The following is a 16,435-nucleotide window of genomic DNA, read 5'->3' as shown; positions in this document are numbered from 1 at the left end:
TCATGGCACATCACAGCCAGCTCTGCATCCTAGGGAACCTATAGGCATGTATCTTCTGATACTATGAAGACATATCTTTCTTTCTTTCTTGTTTTAAAATGTTGTCTCTGTGTGAGTGTGTGTGTGTGTGTGTGTTTAATCTACTCCTTGCATTGATTACACAGAGACCTTATAACCGGGAAACCCTTTTTTAGTAGAAATGTAGATGTTTTTCTTGACAACTTTCACCTCTTCACTGTTCTCCACAAAATGTGCTCATCTCCTGTTCTAAAAGTTTTATTTATTTGATTTCTCTCACCTGGAAGTCATTCATTGAATAATTATTAACTGAGTTTTATTAAATACTAGGCATTTTGATAAAAAGGGGTAAAGAAATGGTCAAGATAGCGCCTGACTCTGATGTGTTCACAGTTTCATGGAGAACACAGGAATGGTAAGAAAAAAACAAGAAGCAGTTAATGGTGGTAGGTCCAAAGTCCCATGGCCTTCTCCTTGCGGCAGGTGGGAAGGCTTCCCAGAAGCTGTGAGTTTGGAGGTGTGACTTGAAGGATGAGTGAAAGTTTGACATTTCAATCAGGAAACAGGGTTTGTACTGGATAGGAGACAGAAATCTGTGGTTTTGAGAAATAGGTGAGATTGTCAGTATGCCTGGAACACAAATTCCAGGCAGCACCTGGAAGAGACAGAGGACAGTCTGGAGAGGAAGACAGGGTTAGGTTTTGAGGAACTTTGCCTGCTGCATGAAGAGTTAGGACGTTTTATGCAGGAGAGTGGCATCCGTAGACTTGTGCTTTGGAAGCATAGCTCTGGCATCTATGTGGAGAATGGACTTGTGGATGGGTGGGGAGGTCACCATGAGGCTGCCACAGCTCTGAAAACAGAAGTGATGAGGGCTTGAGCTGGGGCCGGAGAGGTGGGGCTGTATGGAAGAAGGCAGTGGTGATAGAATCCATGGGAATGGCTGCAGAAGTACGGGAGAAATCAGTTTGGGCAACTAAGTCAATGATGATGTCGTTAGCAAAGACTGGGAGAAAGTCTTAACCTCCACCCTGTCAGCTCTTCAAATCCAACTTGTTCTTTTTTTTGCCAATACAAGGGCCCTTCCATTATAAGCCTTCTTCTTCCATCCTTGTCTCCTGAGGGACTGCTCTCTTCCCAGAATAGCTGTTCCGGCAGTTAAGCAGTGGACGGTTTGCTCCCTAAGCAGGAAGCTGTTACTTCATATGTGTTAGGCCTGTTTCCTAAACTGAATTATAGGACTGTCATTCTCAAGCCCCATGTCTTGTGCTTCTCTGATAGTCATCCCAGCAACTATCTCACAGTGTGGGCATTTACTAGGTGCTGTCTTCAGTAGGCATTGGGGCTCATGCTGTTCTTGCAGATGAAATCTTAAATATAAGATAGATATAAAGTGAAGGTGCGTTGGTTAATGCAGGGGTAGAAGGCTCAGGAGGACCCATGGCTTCTTCCTGTCTAGGGCTCCATGAGACACGGTTTGAAAACTTTCGGCTTGGTGGACTGGTCGTGGGTTTTGGAATCATTTAGAACTGAGTTCGAATCCCTGCTCTGTCACTTACTTGCTGTAATAGAGTAAACTAATGGAGAATCTGCTGGGGCCCTCACTTTCCCCTCTGTAAAGCACAGATAATAATAGTTTCATTGTAGGTTTATTGTGAGGACAAAGTAAGATAATGCTTGTAAAAATCTCTGGCACCTATTAAATGCTCACTAGGTCATAGTTGTGGGTAAGAATAACAAGACCCTTGCTAACTGATCCCTGCTGAACTGATTACTTGTTCAGTCTAAATAAATCTACTCATGCTCCTATTAAGAAATGCCGGGGTTGGGGTGAAGGCACGGGCGAGTTTGGGATTCCGAGAGGACCCGGTCTTGTCTCATGCTCCGTCCACTCCATAGACCCGCAGCAGCCTGCCTCGGCATGAAGGCCTATCAATATTTAACGTGCAGGTGTCAGTTGCTGTAAACCGAGCATACCCCAGCACCAGCTTGAATTAATCATATGCAGGAGAGAAAATAAAATGCCTTTTTCTCAGAGCCCCAAGTTTCACTGGCTACACCAAAGCCTGGGAACCACAAGGTGAACCTTCTGCTGATGGAGGACCCTGCGAAGAAGCTGAACCAGAAGAGTGACGGCAAACCCCGGAAAGTACGATTTAAAATCTCTTCCTCCTACAGTGGCCGGGTGTTGAAGCAGGTCTTTGAGGATGGGCAGGAATTAGAGTCGCCAAAGGAGGAGTACCCTCACAGTTTCCTCCAAGAGTCCCTTGAACCAATGGATGGTGTTTATGGGTCTGGGGAAGCCCCCAAACCCCGGTCGTACTCCCCTAAGCTGACTGCTCAGAGGATCAGCGTGTTTCGAGAGGGTAGTGCCTACACCTTGGCGAGCAGCCAGCCCTTCTTCAATGATTACAAGGCGAATGACCGTAAGGTTGGTATTGCCCATGGTGTATAAGCTTTAAGGACTAAAATGTGGTTAGAGAAACACCTGAATTGTTCAGATTTGTATCTCGCTCCTCCTCTGGTACTGACCAGAGCTATAGGTGCACCAAAGGTGAAGCCGCTCTCAGAATAATATTTCTGGGATGAAAATAACATTCTTGTTGACTACCTATTGGAAAGTGCAATACGCATAGCTAGTATTCAAATTCCATCCAGGGTAGCAAACTGTAATTGGGTCTTTGGCTGGGCAATCTTGGTAAGTAAATGAAATAGAGATGCAGCGGTTTTCAGGTTGCCGGTCTGCCGTTTTAGAAAATTATGCAGCAACGAGTTGTTATTTTTCCTGAAAGAGCTAAGTGCTTGAAGGTGCTTACTTTATTCCAGCCAATTATTCAGCTTGTGGTTTATCCATGTCTTCTTTTATTTCTTATCTCCCTCCTGCTGCCTGCTTTTTTGTTTGTTTATTTATTTATTTTGCCTTTCCATTGCTTGTTAACATGAATGCTGGGTAGTTGGAGTCCTGGGAAGAAATGGTGAAAAGCAAATCAGCCAGAGGAAATGTTACGTGGGAAGACATTTGAGCTAATATTTCACTTGAAACATGTATTTTATCTGTGAATTTCAGTTATCTTCTCCAGTACCATGGATAATCAAAAGCCCATACATGATCTTCTTTGAAGCTAGAAGAACCTGGAAAATATTTGCTGATTTCCAAAAACAGAGATGTGTATATGCTCTCTGCCAGTAGGGCCATGAATGCCTTAAAAAAAAAAAAAAAGAGTGAATACAATGATATAATGTACCAGGTTATTAATGAATAGCACACCAGGATATGTTTTCATCTTTAAAGTGTGAAATTCAGATAATTACTCTCTAATCATTTTTATTGTTCGTTTCCTAAGGGAACAGATTATACATCTATAGCAGACAAATGTATTGGCCTTGCTGGCATTGGTAAAAGTGTAATTATGGGCATGTCCACATTTATCAAAGATAATACCAGGTTTCTTTTTGATATTAAAGGGGGCTGGAATGAACAATCCCTCACGTTAGTGGAGTGACTTACGCATTACAAAGCACTATCACATTCTATCTCATTGAGTCTTCTTCACAACCTTAAGGAGAAAGGCAAAGTATGGTATTTTCCATTTTGCAAGTGAGGAAAATTGAGTTCCAAGTTGTAAGGGACCCACCCAATATTATAGGGTCATTAGGTGTAGAGTCAGAATAAGAACCCAGGTCTTCTGATTCCTCATGCCCTTGGCCCTATGGAATGTTCCTTTTAAGAGAATAAGGGCATTAATAATAGTGATGATGATGATAATAATAGTTACCATTTATCAAGTGCTTATTACGTCCTAGGTACTTTGTTATATCCTGTACTTACAGGATTTCTTTTTAACTAAATCTCATTTGTAGCTTTAGAATTTATAAAGTCATAGTTTATACGAACCTTGTACAAGGCCATGGTTTATAATGTTGGACTTCTTGACCTTCATCAGTCATGTGTCATACTTGGCATTTATGTAAAAGTATGATTAGGCATGGACTTGATAAAACCAGCTACCGGAGTCTTCCTCGCAGCACGGCACAGTGGTTTTAAACATAGTACTCTAGAGACAAGGTTCAGGGTTTGATTTCTGCTTCATCCGGTTATCCTTGTTTTCTTTGTTGCCTGGACAAATGCCACATCCCACTTCTAGGCCGCCTCTGGTGTGAGAGTGATCAGGATGGATTCGTGCAGCTCCACCCACTGAAACAGGTTGTCAGTGCGGTACTTAGGAAAAATAAGGAAATGAGAGCTGGGAAGTCATGATTTTTCAATAGTGAATCCAACTGTAAAATAACCCTTAGTAAATATCGGCTTTGCAGCAACACTGGGTAGCAGTGAAACACAATAATTAAAAGCAAGGGCTCTGAACTTGAACAGATAATTGTTCACCAGTGTTCATAGCAGCATAATTGCCCATAGGTGCCCAAATATTCATCAATAGGTGACTGAACAAACAAAACGTGGTATATACATACAGTAGAATATTATTCAGCCTTAAAAGGAAGGAAATTCTGATACACATTATAACATGCCTGAACCTTGAAGACCTTGAGCTAAGTGCAATGAGCCGGTCACAAAAAGATAGTTGTATGATTCCACTTTCATGAGGTACTAGCATAGTCTAATTTACGGAGACAGAAAGCAGAGTGGTGTTTGCCAGGGGTTGGGGAGAGGAGAAGGTGGAGTTTAACTGAAGAGTTTCAGTGTGGGAATAAGAAAACATTCTGGAGACACGTGGTTGCACAATAATGTGAATGTACTGATGTCCCCGAACTGAACCTTAAGAAGGTTAAAGTGGTAAATTTTATGTTATGTATATTTTACCACAATAAAATAATAATCATAAAAAGCAAGGCTCTGGTGTCAATTAAACCTGGACTTGATGTCCGTTCTACCCACTTACTCTGTGAGCTTGAGCAAGCCACTTAACCTTGTGATAATAAAAGTACCTACTTTCAAAGATTATCACGGTGATTAAAAATATATGACATTAAAAGTACTTAGCATTGTGCCTGGCACATTGTATATGCTCAGTATATGTTACCTACCATTGTGATAATGACCAGGTTCTTATCTAGGAAATATGGAGTCTTTTAAAATTTTATGTGATGGATAGAGAAAGTGGTTATAAACAATAAACAATATTTTAAGGAATTGAAACTGACTAAAATATAAGGTTCATTTAAAAAAATGAAAGGGAAAGGAAGAAGGAAAGTAACATTTATTGAACAGGTACTTTGTGGAAATTATGCAAATTTTTCTTCACAGTAACTCTGTGAGAGTTTTACAAATTGGAAAAACAAGTTTATAGGGCTTTAAAAAACTTGCAAATCTCACACAGTTTGAGAGATTTAAAATTTGAACTCAGGTCTGCCTACCTCCAAAGGCCATTGAGTTTCTGGTACCCACTAGGCATGTCTGCATTTAAACACAGAGCAGTGGAAAGGTTTCGTGGTCCCTGAATGGCAATTCCTAGTCCTGTTGCTTTTGACATCAGAGTATTTATGAATGTTTAATCACATAAGTTGCCATTCCGAGCATTGGAAGGACACAAAAAATTCCTGGCTCCATCCTGGTCCTCTATAATGTAAGAGTGGGTATTCCTCACAGGCAATTGGGTGTAACTGGATAATGTGAACTTTAGTTACACCCAGAGAGTTTCCTTAGACACAAGGAAGAACTTGGCTGTCAGGGTGACTGAAACTTAAACACACCTTAAAGGTGATTTGGGACCCTCCATCTTTGGAGTATCTTAAAAATAAATTTACTATCCTGAGTGTCTCAGATGCTGACCAGCTTAGAGGCAGGAGGTTGGACCAGATGACTGCAATTTTTTTTTTTTTTTTTGTATATTGAGAATTTTGCCTTGAAAAAACCAGCCCTATGTGTGAAAAAAGCTTCCTAGTAACTGAACCTCTTTGGCTATTACTGGAAAGAGATATGGAACCTTCCAAAAGTGCCACCATCTTTATCTTCTGATGCTCAGAAACTGATAGTCCAGAGTGTGAAACAGGAACCCAGCATGCATCAAACAGTAGGAAATGGAAGCTGCTACATGATCCCCTGAAGAGAGGGAGAGAATGCAGGGCCAGGCAGGAAGCTTGTGGCTCCGTAAATAATTATTGAAAACTCCATGGGTGTTTCAAGGAAGGGGACCTGAAGATTGAAGTCCTGCTCAAGCCAGGTTGTGACTGAATGCCTGATGGCTTTAAATAGGAGACTGCTTAACTGTGGCATCCAAATAAATTTGGTTTATACAGTTCTGTAAAAGCAGGGCCAGATATTTCATGCTGGGGAATGTAGTTGTGTAGCATGATTGTACGTGCACTACTAAGGAAGTTTCTAATACTAGTGGCAGTAACAATGCCCATCACTTGCATAGTATCTTCAGCTTTTGCAAACTCTTACATATTCTTCTTTGCACCCTCGCCCCTAGACGTTGATATAATTAGCCTCAGGGACGAGAGTCAAAATATTTAAGCACAGGAACACTGCTCAGTCAGCACAGAAGCCAGCAGAGTGCTGGGGCAGGGTCCTGAGACTGGGGTCTTAAGCATTAATGTCTACATTGCTGCGTTTGGGGATGTGAGAGGCTCCCTGAGGAGAGAGGCTGGGGAAACAGGAAGGCTCTCAGGAGTATCAGGACAGCACCTGATTACCAGCCAGTATGGAAATATTCATATATTTTAATAAGTAATTTGTCTCTGGTGGTGCCCATTAGTTGGATGTCAACCCATCTGCGTGAGCAAACAGGTTCTGAGAGGCCAAATGGCTCTCCCCATCTCACAACTGGTGGACAATGGAACTGGGATCTAGTGTTGTTTCCCCCCAAGCTATCCTAGCTCTGTGAAACATTTCCTCCCCAGGCTTCTCTACTGCATTGTAGTATTGCCCAAGTTGTTTCTCAGCAAATGATGAAGTAACACATGATAAATCCATACAAGGGAACATAGGCTATTAATAATGATGCTATAGAAGTACACTTATTGACATAAAAAATTTTCATATTATATGAATAATGAACACACACACACACACACACACACACACACACACATATATCTTATCTGGTGGTTGTGGGGAATGTTTATGAGTACTACAGTATAGGTGTTAAGAATATGGTCCTTAGGGTGAGACAGACCTGGGTTTGAATCCTGGCCACAAATGCTGAGTAACTCTGTAAATGTTGAAGACTCTTAACCACACTGAACCTCAGTCTCCTTCTCTGTAAAATGTAGAAATCATAGCATCTACCTCATAGGGATGTTTGGGAGGGAAGTGAGGTAATGTTTGTAAAATGCTTAGTATGAAGCCTGACCCAAAACAAATGCTATCCACTATAATAATAATAATAGTAATTCAATAAATTGTGTCTACTGTTATTATTTATGCATAAAAATGTTGGAGAGAGATTTATTTATTTTTTTAAAAATACAGTTACTTTATTGATTTCTTACAATCAAATACTGCCAACTAGCATTACTTCCATTCATGCGTCATTAAAAACAAAAAGATATTTCCTTGGTATTTTCAAACGATGCACATTATACAATAAACAAAAAAAAGTTAGAACTTAAAAGGCACCCTGATTAATTATGTAAACTGGTAATTTTTTTAAAAAAAGCATAACTAGTAATTTGGTTGCTGAGAGATTTATTTTTTAAAAGCTTTCCTTTGTATGCATTAAGCACTCACTGTGCCCAGCCCTGCACCAGATCCCATGGTATGTAGCAGGAATAGAAGCTCTAGACCCTGTCCTGCAGAGTCCTACATTCTAGTTACATGATTAATTCAGCTTTGGCTGGTTACCATCAACAGGAAGAAAGAAGCTGTTGTTCAGGGTTTTCAGACCGAGCAAAGAAACCAGAGAATGAACTGTAGCTTTGGGCTGTGATGGGATCCCTAGTGCCAGACCCTATCTCTCTTTCCTGGGATGTTGAAGAGGTTCTGCAGCCCTGTATTTGGTGACTCCTGGTGAATGATCATGCTCATTCTTCATTTCTCTAGTCCCCACCTATTATAGATTTTGGAAAGATAATCATCTACACGAATAACCTGAAAATCATTCGAACTCCAATGGACAAGAGAGATTTCATGAGGAAAATGCTCCAGAAGGAAGAGGAGGCTGAGGAAGAGTCTCTGATGAGCAAAGGAGAAATCTATGGAGACCAGAACGATGGGCCTTTGGCAGAGACGGGAGGCACCTTCCCCCATAACCAGTACCCACAGGTATGTCAGAACGGTTCACTGCCCTGCGCAGAGCTGGCCCTATAGCCGTGGTCTCCAAATTGTTTTCACTGTGCACTATTTAAGTAAGAACTTTTGAATGTGAATACTTATGTCTAAATGTTAAAGATGTTGAGGAATTTTAAGTTTATTATATTCTAGTGGTTTATCACATTTTATTGTTAGCAATAATAGTTATAAGCCCATATTTCAAATACTCATAATTTGAATTATTTTGAATGATTTAAGATCTGATTAGGAACTTATTGTTTTCACTTTGCATTGAGGCTTAGAACAGCTTGTTCTAGAGATGGAAAAAAATCAGCTCTGTCCTTTTCTTATGGGTTTGCTTCTGCTCCTATTAACTGTTGGTAATTCTCAGCCCACAGTTTCCTTGAAGAAATCTAATAAATCTACTTGTCTTTAGAGTTTGTGGAGATTAGTTTAGTTAAAACTAAGCAATATCATCTGTAAATCCACTAGACCAGACACTAGTGAACCACATGTTGTAATATGCTGAAAGTGAACGAATGAGCAGGGTCGTCATTGTCACTTTATGTAAAGTGAGGTCACTTTACATCATGTATACAACAGGGTCCCTTGGGTACCACCTATGTTAAGTGACTGCCCAACTTAGTGAGGGTGCTGGTGTCACCTTGTTTATTAAAAATCAATATAACCTTTTCTTATGAAGATATTATTAAAGCTTAATTTCTTGTTTTGTTTTCTCTAGATAAAAAATAAATATAGATAGTACGAATGTTTTTTTCTCCCCACACGTTTCAGAGGTGTGCACACCCCACCTTGCTCAGACATGCTCAGACAAGCGGGAAGGTGATGACATTCGTTAGTTCACAGTATGGGGTTGAGGGTGAGAAAAGCAATTTTGGTGAATTTAAGCTAAGAGAGTAAAAGCTTGGAAAGCAGCAGAAATGAATTTTCTCTCTTTAGATTCCATCTCTTGGGACTTGAAGCTGAACCTCCCATGGGTTAGCGTGACAAAATGGGCCAGGGGCTTCCTCGCACTTGAGTCAAGGGAATGAGAAAGCCATGACCAGACTCCAGTTCTCCTCAGAACCATTCCTGTCTCTTTCCGACCTGATCTCACACTTGATAAAATATAGTTGAAATGCAAATCTGATCATGCCATCCCTTACTCACACCCCCACCCCCCACCCCCCAACCCCTCCCCCCGCCCCGCCCTGCTGCCAAAAGAAAACAACTTTCAGTAGGCTCTTATCTCTTATCACTTGGGATAAAACCAAAACTCCTCACTTGTTCTAGAAAGCACTGTGTGGCCTGGCTTTTTCAGCCTCATCTCTTACACATATCTGCTAATTCTCTGCCCTATGCACACTGCCCATCTGGCTACCCCTTAGATGTTCTTTGCTGGCAACATCCCTGTGCCTAGAATATTCTCCAGACTCCCTACCTCCTTGCCCACAGATCTCAGTGGAGGCATCACTTCTACAGAGAGGCCTCCCCTGGTTTCCATGAGGATAAAATCCCATGAGGATAAAAATCCACAAGGATGGACCCCTCAAGGCACCTCCCCCTCCCCCTGCACATGTAATCTTACATTTATTTGTGTGATTCTTTGGTTAATGTTTGCTCTTACCCACTAGGATTTGGTCTCTATTAGGTCAGGGGGCATGTTTATGTTGGGTGTAACATAGTAGTTCCAATGCTAAAAACAATAGAGCCTGACATTTAATAGGTGCTCAGTAAATATTAGGTAAATGTTTGTGGAAAGAATACTGGAATTTGGAATGAAAATGCCAACTGATAAGAAATATTCTGCCTCTGCCTTCTCTCGCTTTCTACAAAGCACTATTCAGAGCCTAGCATAGCAGCAGTCAGACAACTAAACTTTGTGATCCAAAGCATTACCGTCCCACTTTAAAATTCATTAATGCTATCCTTTTCCATACCGTATTGTAACTTGGAGCATGCATTTTCAGAAGAGGACCAGAAATGCAGGTCACATTGCAGGCCTGAATGAAAAAGCAACAACAAGCCTGCTATGACAATTACCTTTCAATTCAATTTGGAGAGAATGGTGTTTTTTAGCTATAATGCCATAAACCAAGGTGGGCACAGAGGTGGGCAGCAGAAAGTTGCTGTGAAAGGTTATACTCCACTTGCCTGTCCTTTAAGCTCTATTTTATTTATTTATAATTAATTAATTAATTGATTGATTTTTGCCTGCATTGAGTCTTCATTGTTGCACGCAGGCTTTCTTTTTTTAGTTGTGGCGAGCGGGGGCCACTCTTCATTGCGGTGCATGGGCTTCTCATTGCAGTGGCTTCTCTTGTTGTGGAGCACGGGCTCTAGGCACGTGGGCCTTAATAGTTGAGCACTCGGGCTTCAGTAGCTGTGGCTTGCAGCCTCTAGAGCACAGCCTCAGTAGTTGTGGTGCATGGGCTTAGGTGCTCCACGGCATGTGGGATCTTCCCAGACCAGGGCTCGAACCCATGTCCCCTGCATCGGCAGGCGGATTCATAACCACTGCGCCACCAGGGAAGTCCCTAAGCTCTGTTTGAAATTGCTATTTGTTTGCCGCATCCCTCATGCAGTAAATGCCCAGACAACTTTTATTCTAAAACAGAGGGTCAAAGAACATCAAGGAGCCCATTCTGACCAAGAGACTCTTTGTTGTGTTATATGGAACAGGGAAACAGTAGGACCTTGATGAAAGAGCAGGGAGGGCTAAAAGCCAGGCCATGCTTGAACGTCTGTATTAACTATAAAAGAAAAGGAGAGGAATAATTGAATTGAGCCACAATGAAAAGTAGAAGGGGAAAAATCTAACCCTGTATTCAGTGGATTTGAGACCATAAGTCATCTGGGCTTCTTTATGCTTTAGGTGATCTTACCTTTGAAACAGAATAATGATAATAATAACTGCCATTTTTTGAGGGTTCATGTGAGCCAGGCCCCATGCCCAGTGCTTTCCATGCAGTAGTCCATTTCATCCTCACAAGGACTCTGTGAGGTGGGTATTATCTGTAGTCCCATTCTGCAGCTGGGGAAACTAAGGCTCAGAGAAGTTAAGTAACTCGCCAGAGGTCACCGGGGTCAGTAGTCAAACCCGGGTCCATCTGACTACCAATCTCATGATCTTAATCACTCTGCTGATCGGCCTCCAGATTGGTGCTGGTTACCATCTTCAGGGCCACGTAAGCCTTTGAGTCTCTGATGAAAGCTGAGACCCCTTTTCTTGGTCATGGAGCTAATGAGAGGTGGTTTGGGTAGGTTGTTGGGTTCTCGAACCTAAGTTATGCTGTGCAGCGATGTTCTATATCTTCTTACTAAATGTTTTCTGGGAAGAATTTTTAAAAATATTGAGACTGGTATGCAGACGCTGATATCATGCATGCCTTATATAGAGTAGAGGCTCAATAAATACCTGTTGAGTTAACTGAATAATTAAAAAGAGCATAATGAGAGCAAACAGTTGGAGGAAGGGTGGTAACTTAGGATAAGAATGGAAACTCCAGGCCTTCCCTGGTGGCACAGTGGTTGGGAGTCCGCCTGCCGATGCAGGGGACACGGGTTCGTGCCCCGGTCCGGGAAGATCCCACATGCCACGGAGCGGCTGGGCCCGTGAGCCATGGCCGCTGAGCCTGCGTGTCCGGAGCCTGTGCTCCGCAACGGGAGAGGCCACAACAGTGAGAGGCCCGCGTACCGCAAAAAAAAAAAAAAAGAATGGAAACTCCAGTGAAACCTCTAACAATGTGTCATATAACCATGTGACATGAGATGAGATTTGATTGATGATTTGTTCTTGTTCTTTATGGCAGGCTCACCAGGTCATTTCACTGATCTTTCAATATCTGGCCTGGCATTCTATGCAAATGAATTTTTGGATCACATGTATAGCATTATGGTAGGATTTTACTGTATTTTCTTTGACAACATTGACTTATATCATTAAAATCTCAGTGGGATCAAGTGCAAAACAAAAACATGATGGATTTGGCAGGAAAATGGACCATGGCAATTTGCTTTAAGAATATTTTGGCAAATATATTTATTTTGCATACTTTAAGGGAAGAAAACCAATTTCCCCATTGTTACCATATCAGAATATGGCAACAATCAGTAAAATATTAACAAAAGGGGACATGGACATCATCTGGGATTTTGTCAGCTGGAAAATGACCTCCATTCCCTACATCTAGAATAAATACAATTTAATACCTACTTAGGTACTTTGCAGTGCGATGGGGCTATTTTTAGAACATAGGCCTCCCTTTTCAGAGATGATTTGTATTCTTAGGTTACAAAAGAAAGCTGTGTTAGCTGGTTGAGGCACCCAGTGAACTCCAGCTGTCTTGTTAGTTCCTAGAATTTAAGAACACTAAGGGATCTCCAGACATCATTGTTTTGTTTGTTTATTCATTCAGCAAGTATGTGAACAGCAAATATTGTGCCAGGTACTACACTAGATGTCAGGAAGTGATGGAGAGAGGCACGAGCCCAGAACACTTCCTGTCTAGTCAGCAGGAACTTTCAGGGGAGTGTGAGACCTGCCAGGCTAGGGGCAGTAGAGGTGGGGTGGGACTCCTGGTCCAGAGGTACGAGTGGGCAAGGCTTCCTGGAGGAAGTGCTGCTAAGCTGACATCTGAGAACAGGTAGGAGCTGGTTGGGTTGAGAGTGGGGAAAGTTTCCTCGACACCAGCTAGAGAGAGACCTAAGGATGAGAGCCTGATGTAAGAAGTAACTGACAATGTACATCAGCTAAGGAGATTTTTTTTTTTCAATAAATTTATTTATTTATCTATCTATCTTTGGCTGTGTTGGGTCTTCATTGCTGCACGCGGGCTTTCTGTAGTTGCAGCGAGCAGTGGCTACTCATCGTTGCGGTGCGTGGGCTTTTCATTGTGGTGGCTTCTCTTGTTGCAGAGCACGGGCCCTAGGCACGCGGGCTTCAGTAGTTGTGGCCCACAGGCTTCGTTGCTCTGTGGCATGTGGGATCTTCCCGGACCAGGGCTCGAACCCGTGTCCCCTGCAGTGGCAGGCGGATTCTTAACCACTGAGCCACCAGGGAAGTCCCAGGGATTGGGTTTTAACCTGAAGTTTATCTGGTGGGCAGGTGTTCATTACAAGGTTTCTTGGGTGCTTTCTATGTGGCAATCACAACTGTAGGTTCATGAGATTGGTATCCATGGTGAGAACATCCCACAAGCCCGGAGGCAGGAACTATGCTGAGTTCCTGCCAGAATCGATAGGTGTCTGGATGGGGATTGTGGTTGTGGAGGGGAAACTGAAGAGATTCGAGAGATGTTCAAAAGGTGAAATGGACAGGAATTGGTGCTGAATCTACCTGGTATCGATCTGGTATTACCCCTTATTTCACAGAAGGTTCGTGGTCTGTGCACGGTCATTGCATGGCAGCGCAAAATTGCCAGTTTCCTTGAGATGTCTTAGGGGAAGAGCACAGCGATAGCCAAGGGGCATAGTCTGGTGTCCCTGGCAGGAGGGGACAAGGCTTAGAAGTAAACTAACTTTAATGGAGAACCTATAATATGCCAGATAACATATTAGGGCATTTACATATACTCTCTCATTTAATATTCCAGCTACTCAGAGAGGTAAGCAATATCCCTCCCAGATCACAGGTAAAGAAACTGAAATTTAGGGAGGTTAAGGGAACCGTCCCAGGTGCACAGTTGTTGTCAGAGGCAGGCCTCAGCTCCAGGCTGCTGACTCCAGAGCTGAGCTCTTAATCATAGGGCCTTTTCATGGCTCTCCAAGAGCATAAAGATAAAAGTTCTGCAGGAATTCAGAGCTACGCTCCAAAGGATTGCAACATCCATTCATCCGTCTCCTCAGTCACACAGAACAATCCTGGGCACCTACTGCTGGGTAACTCTGATGAGGGCTGCATATGGAGTCAGTACAAGCATGATCTCGGGCGCCCGACCCCCTGGGACCCAAACCTGCCTCCTTCTCTTCAAGCTGTGTGACCACTGGCACAGAGAGAGCTCTTAGAACAGTGCCCAGGGAATTCCCTGGCAGTCCAGTGGTTAGGCCTCTGCACTCTCACTGCCGAGGGCTCGGGTACAGCGCCCGACACCTCCCAGGTGTTTCACAAGTGTTCACTATTAGTTTGGCAATGAGGAACATTAAGTCCTGCCCTTATGGGTACAGAAATAACGTGTCAGATGGTGACAAGAGAGATGAAAAAGGTCAAGTTGTGGAGTGCACGGCCTGGTAGCAGGAGTTGCTGTCTTAGAGAGGTCCATCAGGGATATCTCCGATAAAGTGCTGAGCTTATTCTGTGCCTCTGGCCAGGTCCCTCGTTGGCACGTGTGGGACGCATTTTCCTCTAATTCTGCCCCGGCCTCTGCAGGCTCCCAGTGCTATTTTGACTTGTGTGTGAACAATGGATTTGAACTGCTGCTGTAACTTAACCCTGACCTGTCTCTTGCAGGAAGGGGAACTTCCCGAGGACAACTGTTTTCACTGCCGAGGATCGGGCAGTGCCACCTGCTCTCTGTGCCACGGCAGCAAGTTCTCGATGCTGGCCAACAGATTTAAGGAGTCCTATCGGGCCCTGCGGTGCCCTGCCTGCAATGAGAATGGCCTGCAGCCTTGCCAGATTTGCAATCAATAGCCCGTGGCTTTGTATGTCCGCTTTTATCGCATCCTCCCTAAAGCTATTTGTAATCAACTGCCCCTCCTCCACCTTCTCCTCCCTCTCCCAGCAAGGAAGCCACCGTGGCCGCGATCACTTCCACCACTGGCACAACTCAGTTACTCGATGATATTTCGTGAGGCTGGTAACATCTCCATGTGGGTCTAAGTGGCAGAGGCATTTTTGAATTAGAATCTGCTTTGAAACTGGTCCTCAAATGATCCTTCCAGGACCGTGTGCACGTATCTCACTTGACTTAGCTCAGGTTTCTCCTTGCACAAGTGAACAAATAAATGTACAATTCAGGCAGCAGGCTGAAGTCATTTCCCGGTTGGGAGTTATTTGAAAAATTATGCAGAGAGAAAGGAATAAAAAAAGTCAGGTTTCTGATGAACTGCCTTCTTGTTGCTTATAATGCATTTCACACAGTTATTGGTCAAATTGCATTTTTAATTAAGCAGAGGAGGAAAGGGAGGCCCGATGTTGAATGCACTAGCAGGCCGCTGAAAACAAAACAAGATGTGTTTGCTTCTTGCTGAAGAGAGGCGAGCTGAGGAGCCCCTTTTTTTCAAAGTCCTGAGTCTCTCCTGTGTGATGTGCTTGGGTAATATGCATGCAGGCAATGAGCAATGCTACTTCTTAGGACAAGATGAGATAAGACATTTCTGTGTGCCTCTACACAACTGAGGTTATAAGCCAAGTCAAAGCTATTTATGATAAATTTGGTGCTTAAGTATATGGGTGTGTGTGATAACGACTTCTTCCAGCCCCCAAATTATTACCAAATGAATGCATTTATTTTAAGGCTAAGGTATAGCCATGATCTCTTCATAAAAGACTGTGGGTATTTTATAGGTATCTATTGGAAACTTCTAAAAAAAAAAACTCACCAAGGCTGATATTTAGTAATTATGTTTCTACTGTCTATGAATATGCATACTAAGGATAATTTTTCCTCTTAAAGTTGGTTGTAAAATTAGAAAAATACGTTTGTTAAATGAACTTTTGCAGCTCTAACAGCCATTCCCCTTCCCCCTTGAGAATAACACTGTAAAATCTGTTATCTATTTATACGCATTGCTTTTCTATGGTAATTATTTTGATTTTCGTAACTTAATTTTTTCAAGATTTGTTTGTTATTCTCTAATATTCAGCTGTTAATATAATTCAACAGTGGAGTGATCTTCAGACAATATACATACTTCTAATAAAAATATTAAACTATTTTTCAAGACCAAGATAATTTTGCCTGTTCTCTTTCAGCCAAAACAATGGCACTATCGCTCACCAACTTTCTTTGCTTCTGTACTTAACTATTTCCTGACTCTGTTTATGTTTCCTTACAGCTCTTGGCTCTTCTGTCTTTCCAGAATATCAGAGGAAGGAATGATGTCGAGAGATCCTAAGACCTTTAAGTGTATTCTTCTGCTTTTTGACAGGAACATTCGACCACAGATACTGTTTGTTGGACATGCAGGATGGTATTACCATGTGCTCGATGTGCAGTGTTTCCCAGATGGGCACCACCCTTTGGTATCTTATGGGACTTAGAG

General features: G+C 42.5%; 1 protein-coding gene across 1 annotated transcript; it reads left to right on the top strand.

Annotated features, from left to right (window-relative positions):
* The first annotated feature begins 2,097 nt into the window (after window positions 1-2,097).
* Window positions 2,098-16,091, top strand: GRXCR2 (glutaredoxin and cysteine rich domain containing 2). The gene is made up of 3 exons (XM_067730116.1): window positions 2,098-2,449; window positions 8,021-8,242; window positions 14,679-16,091. Exons 1-3 carry the CDS (start codon window positions 2,114-2,116, stop codon window positions 14,859-14,861), a joined length of 741 nt encoding a protein of 246 aa, XP_067586217.1. The 5' UTR covers window positions 2,098-2,113; the 3' UTR covers window positions 14,862-16,091.
* Window positions 16,092-16,435: the final 344 nt, after the last annotated feature.

Source organism: Pseudorca crassidens, chromosome 3 (genome assembly GCF_039906515.1).
Source record: "Pseudorca crassidens isolate mPseCra1 chromosome 3, mPseCra1.hap1, whole genome shotgun sequence".
NCBI classification, from domain to species: domain Eukaryota; kingdom Metazoa; phylum Chordata; class Mammalia; order Artiodactyla; family Delphinidae; genus Pseudorca; species Pseudorca crassidens.
The sequence above is the reverse complement of the archived record's forward strand: the minus strand, read 5'-3'. Positions and strand labels throughout refer to the sequence as shown.

Coding starts and splice junctions, on each gene's coding strand:
- GRXCR2 (XM_067730116.1), top strand. CDS start 2,114: ATGGAGGACCCTGCGAAGAAGCTGAACCAGAAGAGTGACGGCAAACCC. Junction 2,450..8,020: donor ACAAGGCGAATGACCGTAAG/GTTGGTATTGCC, acceptor TCATTTCTCTAG/TCCCCACCTATTATAGATTT. Junction 8,243..14,678: donor CCCATAACCAGTACCCACAG/GTATGTCAGAAC, acceptor TGTCTCTTGCAG/GAAGGGGAACTTCCCGAGGA.